We start from the raw sequence: 12008 nt of genomic DNA on the forward strand, positions 1-12008 counted from the left end.
CTATAAAACTGATGAAATAAGACATCCATGCAAGGTAAGGTAAGCACACAAAATGCCAAAGCAGTTGTAAAGACAAGAGCTACAGCAGATAAGGGAGGGAGGAAAGGCTCAGTTAGCCAGTCCCAAATGTGAAGAATGGTGATCCAGTTGGCACTTGGGTCATCCCACATCTTCTCATTCTCATCCTCAATAGCAGCACTTATATAGCACTTTCCATTGTTCTTGCAAAGAGTATCACATGCATCTCTAGTGAACCTCACAATACTCCTGAGATTTATTATCTTCATTTTACAAATGAAGAAAATGAATTTACACATTTACAAATAAAAGGCATTAAGTGACAGGGTCATACAGCTTTTAAGTGGCTTATGTGGAATCTGGACTCCGGTGTTCTTGACTCCAAGTCTGGCACTCTATATGTTGAGCTACCTAGCTGCCAAAATAACGTGAAAATTTGTCATGTTTGTTTTGTCTAAAAGTATTAGTGGGTACACTAAGAAATAAGCAACATAGTCAAGGATCAAACAATTCCAGAAAGCAGTCAAGTCACATTTCCTTTGAGAAACATCTATAAGATTTTTAAAAAATGAGAATAGTTGTTGGCATGTGGGAAGAGACACTGATTCCCTTTTAACTGGTCTACCAGCTCTAAAAAGCAATTTTCAACTGTGCTAAGAAACTGACTAAAATGCTCAGACCTTTTGATTCAAAGACCCCACCCTAGGCATGTACTATGAGGAGGTAAGAAGAAAGGCTCCACATATTCCAAAATACAGCAATTTTTACAGTAGTTAAAAACAAACATAACAAAAAACTAGAAATAAAGTAGCTATCTACTGACTGGGGAATAGTTAAATAAATTGTGGCCCATTATTATAATGCAGTGCTCTAATAATATACATAATGTCAACAACAATCCAAACAGAAACAACAAATGAAACTGAATGCTGTAAAATTATAATAACTATGTTTCTCCCTTATTTGTAGAGATGTGGGAGACTAGGGGTGTGGAACTCTGCATAGGATATCAGAGTTGGTTGGTGTACTGATTAGTTTTGCTGAACTTTTCTCCTATTCTTTATAATAAGGCATAGTTCTCTGAGAGGGAAAAGGGAAGGGGGAAAGAATGAGCTCTGTGGGATGTTGATCTAAATTGATTCTGAAATCTGGACAATGAAAATTCTTCATCCACTTGGCCTTTCCTGTGTGGACAAATCCTTTGAATAATTACACATCTCTCCCAGGAGGCTCAGCAATGTATCAGGGCTTGATGCAACCATCAAAATGTCATCAGAAAATAGTATCTGGGAGATATCTCGATCTATAAGGAATCTTTCTTCTATCTAGACTTTCTACAGCATTTCTTCTATCATCACAGGGGTGGATGCCTAGGGAAGAATAAACCTGTATTATGGCCCACCTAATATTTATTTTTCAGAGGACTATTTAACAGTTACTTCAGTTTTTACATCTTCCAGGAAATCTTGAATGACCTTGATGTACAAATAGGAGACACCCTGCAGCAAATAAATCCAGTACAGAATGAGGAGGAGAACTGAGTCTAAAGGTGGTAGACCAGGACCAAGGAGCAGACACAGAATCAAGCAGAAACTGTGTGGATTCAACCTCCATCCTGGTCTGAGGCCTACAGCTAAGAAAACAGGGCAGAGTTCAAACTAAGGGAGGTCATACAGCTTCATACATCAAGTTGCACCTGCCAATGAGCTGATGGGGCCCAGGCACAGCAGCAGTCTACTGGAGCTCCAACCAGGGGCAAGTCTAAAATTGTATCACCCAGACCCAAACTAGGGTCAGAAGGTTGCAAAGCTCAGACCAAAAGGTAGCAATCAGACTCTGTCCTAGAGCAGCCTGCTTTGGGTACACTGAGAGCTTGCAAGTCCCCAGTCTGAGCTGCCACTCATTCAATATCCCAAGAAAAAAAGCAGCAAGACCTAAGATAATATAAAATAGGACCAAGTGAGACCCAGAAACTCCTTCCAGAAGTATGAAGAACATGACTTTAATACAAACTCCAAATTCTGGAAGTAAGGATGGAAGAATGAATAAATAAGAATCCCACCAGAAAGAGCTTTCATGGTGACAGAATACCTGAGACACAAACCAAGAAAAGAATGACTCCAAAACATCTACAAGTAAAGCCTCAAATAAAAACACAGTTTGGACACAAATTCAACTAGAATTCTTAGAAAAATTAAAGTTAAAAAAAAAAAAGGAAATTAAAGTGATTTATAAATAAGAGTGCTAGAGGAGAAATTTTTGGGAAAAGAAATGAGAACTATGGAGAAAAGACTTGGAAAGAGAATTAACAGATTAACACAAGAGGTACAAAACCCTTACCCAAACAATACACTCCCTGAAAATTAGAGTAAGTCAAATGAAGTTAATGACTCCATGAGACAACAAGAAATATAAAGTGAAAAGACTAATATTTTTAAAAAGAAGAAAATGTAAGGTCACTCTTAGTAAAAATAATTTACATGGAAAAAAGATCAAGGAGGGATAATTTAAAAATCAACGAATTACCTAAAATCCACAATGAAAAAAGAGCTTAGACATTCCAAAGCTTCCAAGTCAAAGAAAAATACTGCAAGCATCCAGAAAGAAGCCACATTAGATATCACACAAGATTTAGCACCATTGTAAGTGGAGATGTTAGAATATATTGCAAAAGGCAAGCCAAGAATGACTTACGCAGCAAAACAGAGTATAATCCTACAAGGGGGAAAAAAATGGACTTTTAATGAAATATAAGACTTGCAAGCAGTCCTGTTGAAAAAAATAGAGAAATTTTGAAATACAAGTATATGAGTCAAAAGAAAAACAAAAATGTAAACATAAGAGTTCAATCAAAAGAAACTAAACAAGGATGAAATGTTTAGATTCTAATAGGGGAAGATGATACTAGTGTCCCCTGAAAACACTAAAATCAGATGGGAGTTAAATTAGACAGAGAACCTGGAAGTGGTTTTATTGACCATAAGGGCACAAAAAGAAAGAAAAAGGAAGAAAAAGTTAAAGAAAGGGAGAAGAAAAGAGAATACTAGGGGAAAAAATGGGAGGAAAGATGGAGAAAATCATCTCACATAAGTGTGACACACAAGTAGAAAACTATGCAAATAAAGAGGAAGGTATCTGGGAACTAACAACTCTCAAACCTCACTTTTATCTGAGCTAGTCGAGAGAAGAGAATAAAAAACAAGACAGTTACAAAAAAAGAGAAACAGGAGGGAACAAGGAGTGGGGACAATAACAGAATAACTTCAACAGATTACATAAAGCACAGAGCTCTGGCACTAAGCATAATCTTTCTCTCTTGCCACTCTTTTCTTCTTTGTAAAGAGGGCATGGGAAGTAAAGAGAGAAAAAAGTGTAAGAGGAGAATAGGATGGAGAGAAATACACAATTAATGATCATCCCAAGTGTGAATAGGATGAACTCACTCAAAACAGAAAAAGATAGTATCGACATGGATTAGAACGCAGCATCTAAAAACACATTGGTTACAAAAAGAAACACTTGAAGTAAAGATATACAGAGAGTTAAAATAAAGGGATGAAGCAAAATTATTTCGCTTCAACCAAATGTAAAAAAACAAGGGGTAGCATGATCTCAGATACTAATGAGACTTAAATATGCCAACAAATAACATAGCATCTAAATACTTAAAGGAAAAGCGGGGGAAAAAACTACAAGGAAAGTCAGACAAAAACCAGATAAACTATAATAGTAGAAGACAGACCTCAATCTCCTCCTTTCAGACCTATAAAAATCTAATCAAATAAACAAGAAAGAAGTTAAGGATCTGAATAGAATTATAGCAAAGTTAAGATGTGATAGCCTTCTGGTAATTAATGAATGTCTGGTAATCATTGAACTTATCAGGTATGTAGAGCACCTTTACAAAAATTGAAATGAGAGCCATATCAGTGAAATTTGTGGCAAAAAATTTTCCTAGTTATGAATTTTCCTTCCAAATTTAGCTGTACTAGCTTTACTTATACAAAACCTTTTAAATTTAATGTAATCAAACTTATCCATTTTATCTTCTGTGATGCCTTTTATGGCTTGTCTGGTCATGAACTTTTTCCTATGCCCAGATATAAAAGGTGACTTTTTTTTAAAATTTCCTACTCTATTTTTGTTTATGAAGTCACCCTTTATGTCTAAGTCACGTATCCATTTAGAATTTATCCTGGTATATCTGGAATTTATCTTGGTAGGTGTTAGCCTATATCTAGTTTTCTGTCAGAAAGCTTTCTAGTTTTCCCAGAAATTTTTTCTTGAAGAGTTCTTACCCCAGTCGTTGGGGTCATCAAACACTAGGCTGTATTAGTTTGCTTCTGTATGTTATATACCTAATCTGTTCTACTGATCGACCTATTTCTTAACCTGTACCAAACTGTTTTTGGTAACTAAATGCTTTGTCCCCATAATTTGAATTCTGAGATCTGGTACTCTTTTCTTCCATTTTTTTCATTATGTCTCTAGACCTTTTGTTCCTCCACATGAATTTCACTGTGGGGTTTTTTTTTTTCTGCTACTATAAGTAATTCTTTGGTTGTTTAATTGGCATGGTACTGAATAATTAAATCAGGCAGTCTCGCAATGATCAATGGAACAGGGAGAAGTACCTTCTCATATCTCTTCTTTGGGCCAAATTTGGTCCTCATAATTTTCAACATTTGTTTTAAAAATTGTTTTGTGGTAGTGATTCTTTCATTTATACTGTTGTTACTTTGTATACTGTTTTCCTGCATCTTTCTTTTTAAAAATGAACATTACTTCATATAAGCCTTTATTGAAATGGTTTTTGCAGATCTCTTCCATTTTCTTCTGTTTCTTGTCTTTCCATTTTATCCTTGAACGCCCTTAGGATGACTTTGTTTAGTTTGCTATTTTGCCCAACTCTGTTTAAATTGGTTTAACCCTCCATTATTTTCCTCTACTACATGAGATAATGTTCATAATCATCAATCTTTGTAAGATTGTAAGATGAATTTTGCAGATGAATTTACGTTTCAATCTGGTGCTACAGCTGGTAGCCAGATCACTCTGGTAAATAAATCTAATGTTTGCTGACTAAGGTGTTTTCTGAGTTCTTTTGGTCTCCTTGAAAGTGGCGATTAATTTACAGTGATTAAACTTCTGGATGAAATTAGTATAGTTAGAGTGGATGTCATTTCTTTCTTTTGCGGGGCAATGAAGGTTAAGTGACTTGTCCAGGGTCACACAGCTAGTAAGTGTCAAGTGTCTGAGGCTAGATTTGAATTCAGGTCCTTCTGAATCCAGGGCCGGTGCTCTATCTACTGCGCCACCTAGCTGTCCCCATGGATGTCATTTCTGTTATCCATTTCTGGTTTTCAATAACTTGTCAGGTTATTGAGGGTTAGTCTTTTTTTTCCCCATTTTTTTTGAGTATTTTATTATTTTCCAGTTACATATAAGAGTTTTCAACATGTTTTTCCAGGACTTTTAGTTCCAATTTTTTTTTCTCCCATTCTCCCTTCCCTCCCTCCTCCCCAAGACAGAAAGCAATCTGATATAGGTTGTATACGTACATTGAACATATTTCTACATTAGTCATCTTGTGAAAGAAGAATCAGAGCACAAGGGGAAAACCTCAAAATAAGGGAAACTAAACAGTCTAAAAGTACAAACAGTATGGTTTGATCTGCATTCATAATTAACAGTTCTTTTTTCTGGGTGTTGAGAACATTTTCTATCATGAGTTCTTTGAAATTGTTTTAGATCACTGCACTGCTGAGAAGAGCCAAGTCTATCACCATTGTTCATCCACAATGTTGCAGTAACTGTGTACAATGTTCTCCTGGTTCTGCTCCTCTCAGTCAGCATCAGTTCATGTAAGTCCTTCCAGGTTTCTCTGAACTCCTCCTGCTCATTGTTTCTTCCAGCCACAATAGTATATTCCATTACATTCATCTACCACAACTTTGTTTTGCCAGTCCCCTATTGATGGGCGGTTTCTCTTGATTTCCAATTCTTTCCACCACAAAGAGAGCTGCTATAAATATATTTTTGTCAATGTGGATCATTTTCTATGGTTTTCCTTTGGGATACAGAGACCTAAGCAAGTGGTACCACTGGGTCAAAGGGTATGAAACAGTCCCCATTAGCCTTTTGGGCATAGTTCCAAATGTGCTCTCCAGAATGGTTTGGATCAGTTCACAGCTCCACCAACAATGCATTAGTGTTCAAATTTTTCCACAGCTTCTCCAACATTTATTATTTTCCTTTTTTCTTGTCATATTAGCCAATCTGATAGGTGTGAGGTGGTAGCTCAGATTTGTTTTAATTTGCATTTCTCTGATCAATAGTGATTTAGAGCATTTTTCATATGGCAATAGATTAGCTTTGACTTCATCAGAAAACTTCCTGTTCATATTCTTTGACCATTCTCAATTGGGGAATGACTTGGATTCTTATAAATTTGATTTTAGTTCCCTATATATTTTAGAAATGAGGCCTTTATCAGAAATGCTGGCTGTAAAAATTGTTTCCCAGTTTTCTGCCTCCCTTCTAATTTTGGCTGCATTGCTTCTGGTTTGTACAAAAACTTTTAAATTTAATGTAATCAAAGTCTTCCTATCTTGCATTTCTAATATTCTCTATCTCTTGTTTGGTGATAAATTGTTTTCCTCTCCATAGATCTGAGAGGTAAATCATTCCTTCCTCTCCGTAATTTATCTATGGTATCACCCTTTATGTCTAAATCTCACCTCTCCCTCCCCTCCCACCCCCGGGCAATGAAGGTTAAAAAGACTTGCCATGGATCACAACGCTAGTAAGTGTCAAGTGTCTGAGGCCAGATTTGAACTCAGGTCCTCCTGAATCCAGAGCCGTGCTTTATCCACTGAACCACCTAGTTGCTCCCCTTTAATCTAAATCTTGAACCCATTTTGACCTTATTTTTGTATAAGGTGTAAGATGTTGGTCTATGCCTAGTCTCTGCCATACTATCTTCCAGTTTTACACCAGCAGGTTTTTTGTCAAATACTGAGTTTCTATCCAGAAGCTGAAGTCTTTGGCTTTAGAGGGTTAGTCTTAATAGTATGCCATATGCTTTTTACTTTACAAAGTTCACACTGATGCCTCATCATGACAGGAAGTTCTCAAAGCCTGTGCCAAAGAGCATGAAGTCTGGCAGATTCTACCATAATGAAAGACTTCAAGTATGGCCTAGTAAAAAACCAAATCTGTTTTCCAGGTTACCAACCTAGCTAATCTCAGAGAGCCACATCACCAACAGGCCTGCCTATATAGTGGTTGAAATTGTTGTGGCCATGGCAATCCAGAAAACAAAGAAGAAAAAATGTTAAATGGCCTTTCCCCCCATCAGTTTGGTAAGTGGCAATTGCAGAGAAGATGGGGAAAAGGAACAGGGAATCAGGATTCCTAGATGGTACACAAACTTCCATTTGACTGTTGACACTGTAAATGTGATATCTTTGTCCCACAGTGACCAACAACTGAACATATGCTGGAGAAGCTGATCACGGGTAATTTTAACATTAACTGGTATAATAAAACCAGAAATAATGTTGGAGGGATGGCTCACAGGTATTCCCTGAAAAGACAAAGATAGGAAGTGGAAGGATGGATTTTACCATATGCCCAAAGGCTATAAGAAACATTATGTTATGGGACATTTTGGCTATCATGTATTGCAGTACTAATGACAAATATCTGCAAAAAGCCCACCATGAAGCATTATGTCTATAAAAACTTTCTTCAAAAAGATAACTGGTAGGTGCTAAGCACCAAATCACACCATAAAAAAATGAAACTGAGTATGTTTTAATTAACAGGAAAAAACTTGCTAGTGATGTGGTTAAATGATCTTATCCCTGTCTGTGCATGGTCAGATAGAATTGTCAGAGTTAAGACCAGAATTTTTTTTTCCCAAAAAACATGGTGATTGAGAAACAATACCTGTTTGTTCCGGCTCACTCTTATCTTCATCCTCAATGTCAACTCTGACTCCCTTTCCTCATACTCCACATTTCGTCCAGCTCTTTAAAGTCTGGTGCAATACGCACTCCAGTTTTCCTATACCACAAAACACAGAGCACTCTTGTTCACATTCCTGCTTTAAAATTTAAAGATAAAATACCACCTGGCAACCAGAACCTTGACTTTGTAAATTCTATTTTATGGCACAGAAACACAAAAACTGCCTTCAAGTTTTGGCAGAAAAGTTCTTAAAATCTTCCCTTCAGTTACTTCACAACTAAAAACTGCTGATCTTCAAAAACCTATTTTTCTCTACTTTTGAGAATTAAGTTCCAGTTCAACTACAGAAGATTTTTCTAAAAAGTTTACTTATCTCCAGGACTTAAATTCGTTTTCAGAATAAAATAAAGGCACAGAGTTTGAGTAGTATCCTTTGTCAGCCAAACACTGCAGAAATTTTTCCTAAAAGGCTGCTAACAATATTTTAGTTGTTAAATTCAATGGCCTTTTCTCAGTGTTCATCCTCCTTCACCATTCTGCAGCTTTCAAACATTATTGACCCTTCCCTCTTCCTAGATATTCTCCTCTCTTCTCTTCTGTAATACTGCTCTCCTCTCCTGGTTCTCTTCCTGTCCAACTATTCCTTTTTTTAAAAAAAAATCATTTTTATTATGAGCTCGACAAACAATCAACATAAATAAAAACGTTACAATAGACAAAGAATAAAAAAGAGGATTGTACATGAAACTATGAACATTTTATGTCGTTTTTAAAAGCATGTACTATCAATTTAACAAGGAAGTAACAAAATTGTTGGGTTTTGTTCCCTGTTCTAAATTTGTATTTTTGTGTCTTATTAATAGCTCTTTTCTTTATCTCAGTCATTCAAAATCAAAAACTTGCCTTGTAAAAAATAAATAGAGGCAAGCAAAATAAATCACACTGGACACACGTGAAATTAGCTATCTTCTTTTGCCCCTCTAGTCCCGGACTTCTCTGTCAAAAGGTGGAAAGGCATGGGTCATTACTAGTCTCCTAAAGTCATAATTAGTCACTGTTCTGTAACAGCTCCTTCTTGCTTTCTCCACTAATTAAAATAAAATCATCAACAAGCATTTATTAAGTACCTGTCATATGCCAAAAACTGTGCTAAACACTGGGGAGGGGTGGAAGGAGGGGGAGATATATAACATATAGAAGTTTATCTTATCTCATAGCTAGCATTTTCCAAGGGCTGTCCAGGTGATCTCAGTTGATCCCTATGAGGCAGGTGCTATTATAATCCCCATTTTACAGATGAGGAAACAGGCTGAGATTAAAGATTCAATGACTTGCCCAGGGTCAAACAGCTAGTAAGTGTCTGAGGCTGCATTTAAAGTCAGATCTTTCTGACTCCACATTGAGCATACTGACCGACTGTACCACCTAATCACAAATATGAGTGATAGGAAAAGTCATTTCAGGAGGGAGTGCAAATCATTGTGGAGGATCAGCAAAGACTTTCTGTAACAGGGGAACCCAAGATGGCACTGGAAGAAATTAGGATTCTAAAGAAAGGAGTACATTCCAGGTAGCGGAGACCCCCTTGTGAAATTGTATGGGAACAAAATGGTATGCCTTCTACAAGAAAGAGCTAGCAGGGCAGCTTAAGTAGAACGGACAGTGTATGCAGGGTAATAATGTGAAATAAGACTAAAAGGTAGGTCAGGCCAGCTTTAAATTCCAGGCTGAGAAATTAATCTCTTATTCTAGAATTAATAGGGAAACACTGAAGCTTCCTATTAATGTTGACGTATCATTTCACACCAATCACATTGACTAATATGGCAAAAGAGGAAAATGATAAATGTTGGAGAAGATGTGGGAAAATTGGAAGATTTATGCATTATTAGTAGAGTTGTGAACTGAGCCGACCATTCTAGAGAGCAATTTGGAACTATGCCCAAAGGGCTATAAAACTGTACATACCTTTTAATCCAACTATACCACTCTAGGTCTGTATCTCAGAGAGATCATAAAAAAAGAAGGACCCACATGTACGAAAATATTTACAGCTGCTCTCTTTGTAGTGGCAAAGAATTGGAAATTGAGAGGATGCCCATCAATTGGGGAATGACTAGACTAAACAAGCTGTGGTATATGAATGTGATGGAATACTATTGTACTATAAGAAATTATGAGGGGCAGCTAGATGGCACAGTGGATAGAGCACCGGCCCTGGAGTCAGGAGGACCTGAGTTCAAATCCTGCCTCAGACACTTAACACTTACTAGCTGTGTGACCCTGGGCAAATCACTTAACCCCAATTGCCTCACTTAAAAAAAAAAAAAGAAATTATAAGCAGGCAGATTTCAGAAAAACCTGGATAGACTTACATGAACTGATGCTAAGTGAAGTGAACAAGAGAGCATTGTACACAGTATCAACAACATTGTGTGATGATCAACTGTGACAGACATAGCTCTTCTCAGCCATACAATGATCTAAGACAATTCCAAAAGATTCATGATAGAAAATGTTCTCCACATCCAGAAAAAGAGTTATGGAGTCTAAATGCAAATTGAAGCATACTATTTCACTTTTTTGTTTTTCCCTTTCTGGGGTTTTTTCCCTTTTGTTCTGATTCTTTTTTTTTTCCTTTTTTTTTTTTTTAACAACAAGACTAATGTGGAAATATGTTTAATGTGGTTGTACATAGAGAACCTAGATCAGATGTTGCTGTCTTGGGGAGAGGAGAGAGAAGGGAATAAGAAAAATTTGTACTCAAAATCTTACAAAATGATTCTGAAAACTATCTTTGCATGAAATTGGGGAAAAATACTATTAAGAATGGGGGAGGATAGGGGTAAGGGGAGTGACATGGTTAGATCTGTGTTTATAAATATCAACCTGACAACTATGTTGAAAAAGAAACGAGAGTGTAAAGAAATTAGGGAAACATTTCAATAATCCAGTGAGAGAGATACAGCTGAAATTTAGGGAAACAGATGTGTAAGTGGAGGAGAAGAGAAAGAGATATGGTAGGGGTAAAAATCAACAAAACTTGCAACCATCTGGAGATAGATTGAGGAAAAAGGGAAAAATCAAGGGATTACTCTAAGATTTTAAACCAAGGTACCTGGAAGGATGGTTATATCATGCACAAAAATGGGGAGGTCTGGAGGAAGGATGGGTTTAAGAGGAAATATGAGTTCTGTTCTGAACATGTTGCTTTGAGATGTTGTGGTACATCCAGCTGGATATAAATAAGGACTGGATGTATAGATTTGGGGAGTCATTTGCATTTGGGAGATGTATATGGATCTGTGATTTCTCAAGTGTAGGGAATTCCTAGAAAGAAAAACTCCTACCCATTCAGATAAGCAATTGTCTGCAACTTTGTAGATACACAGAATTCCTACTACACTGAGGAATAACTGACTTGCTCAGGGTCAGTCAGTATGTGTCAGAGGAGGGATTTGGACCTGTCACCCTGACTCTACAGTCAACACTATCCAATATGCCATACCTGTAGACTCAGAAGTCATCTGTGCAAAATGAACACTGAACCCACGAGATCACCAAAGGAGAAAAAAGCCCAGGACAGAGACTTGGAAGATGGCTACACTTAATGTGGCCTCCAGGAAAGGAGTTGGCCAGGCAGGTTAAAGAGGAAAAAATTAAAAGGAGGTCACGGGTGTGATCAATTGCAGAAAAGAGAAGAATGAAGAAAAGTCCATTGGATTTAACAATTAAGAGTTGACAGGATCCTAAGATGTTAGCTAGAAAGGATCTCAGAGGCTATCTAGTACAAAGGGCCAAGGAAGCCAGAGCTTTCTTGACTTGCCTCAAATCGAAACGATAGAATTTAGCTGGGATAATTGGTATAAGCCTCAAGAGAAGCAGGTTTAGTTGAGTAGCAGCCCACAGTCAGACAAGTTCTTCCAGAATCTCCTGTATCGGTCCCCTTCTCTTTTATAACTTTATAACTGTTTAATAAAAGGAACGCCCCTCCCGCCCCACTTCCCTGTTAATCC

At 37.1% G+C, this 12008-nt stretch overlaps 1 protein-coding gene across 1 annotated transcript in view; it reads right to left on the reverse strand.

Annotated features, from left to right (window-relative positions):
• RBBP5 (RB binding protein 5, histone lysine methyltransferase complex subunit) overlaps positions 1 to 12008 on the reverse strand; it is a 40784-nt gene that overhangs the window by 9683 nt on the left and 19093 nt on the right. The window contains 2 exon segments of the mRNA XM_044005142.1: positions 7972 to 8013; positions 8016 to 8088. Coding sequence (XP_043861077.1) covers positions 7972 to 8013; positions 8016 to 8088 — 115 coding nt within the window.

This window comes from Dromiciops gliroides, chromosome 4, assembly GCF_019393635.1.
Source record: "Dromiciops gliroides isolate mDroGli1 chromosome 4, mDroGli1.pri, whole genome shotgun sequence".
NCBI lineage: Eukaryota > Metazoa > Chordata > Mammalia > Microbiotheria > Microbiotheriidae > Dromiciops > Dromiciops gliroides.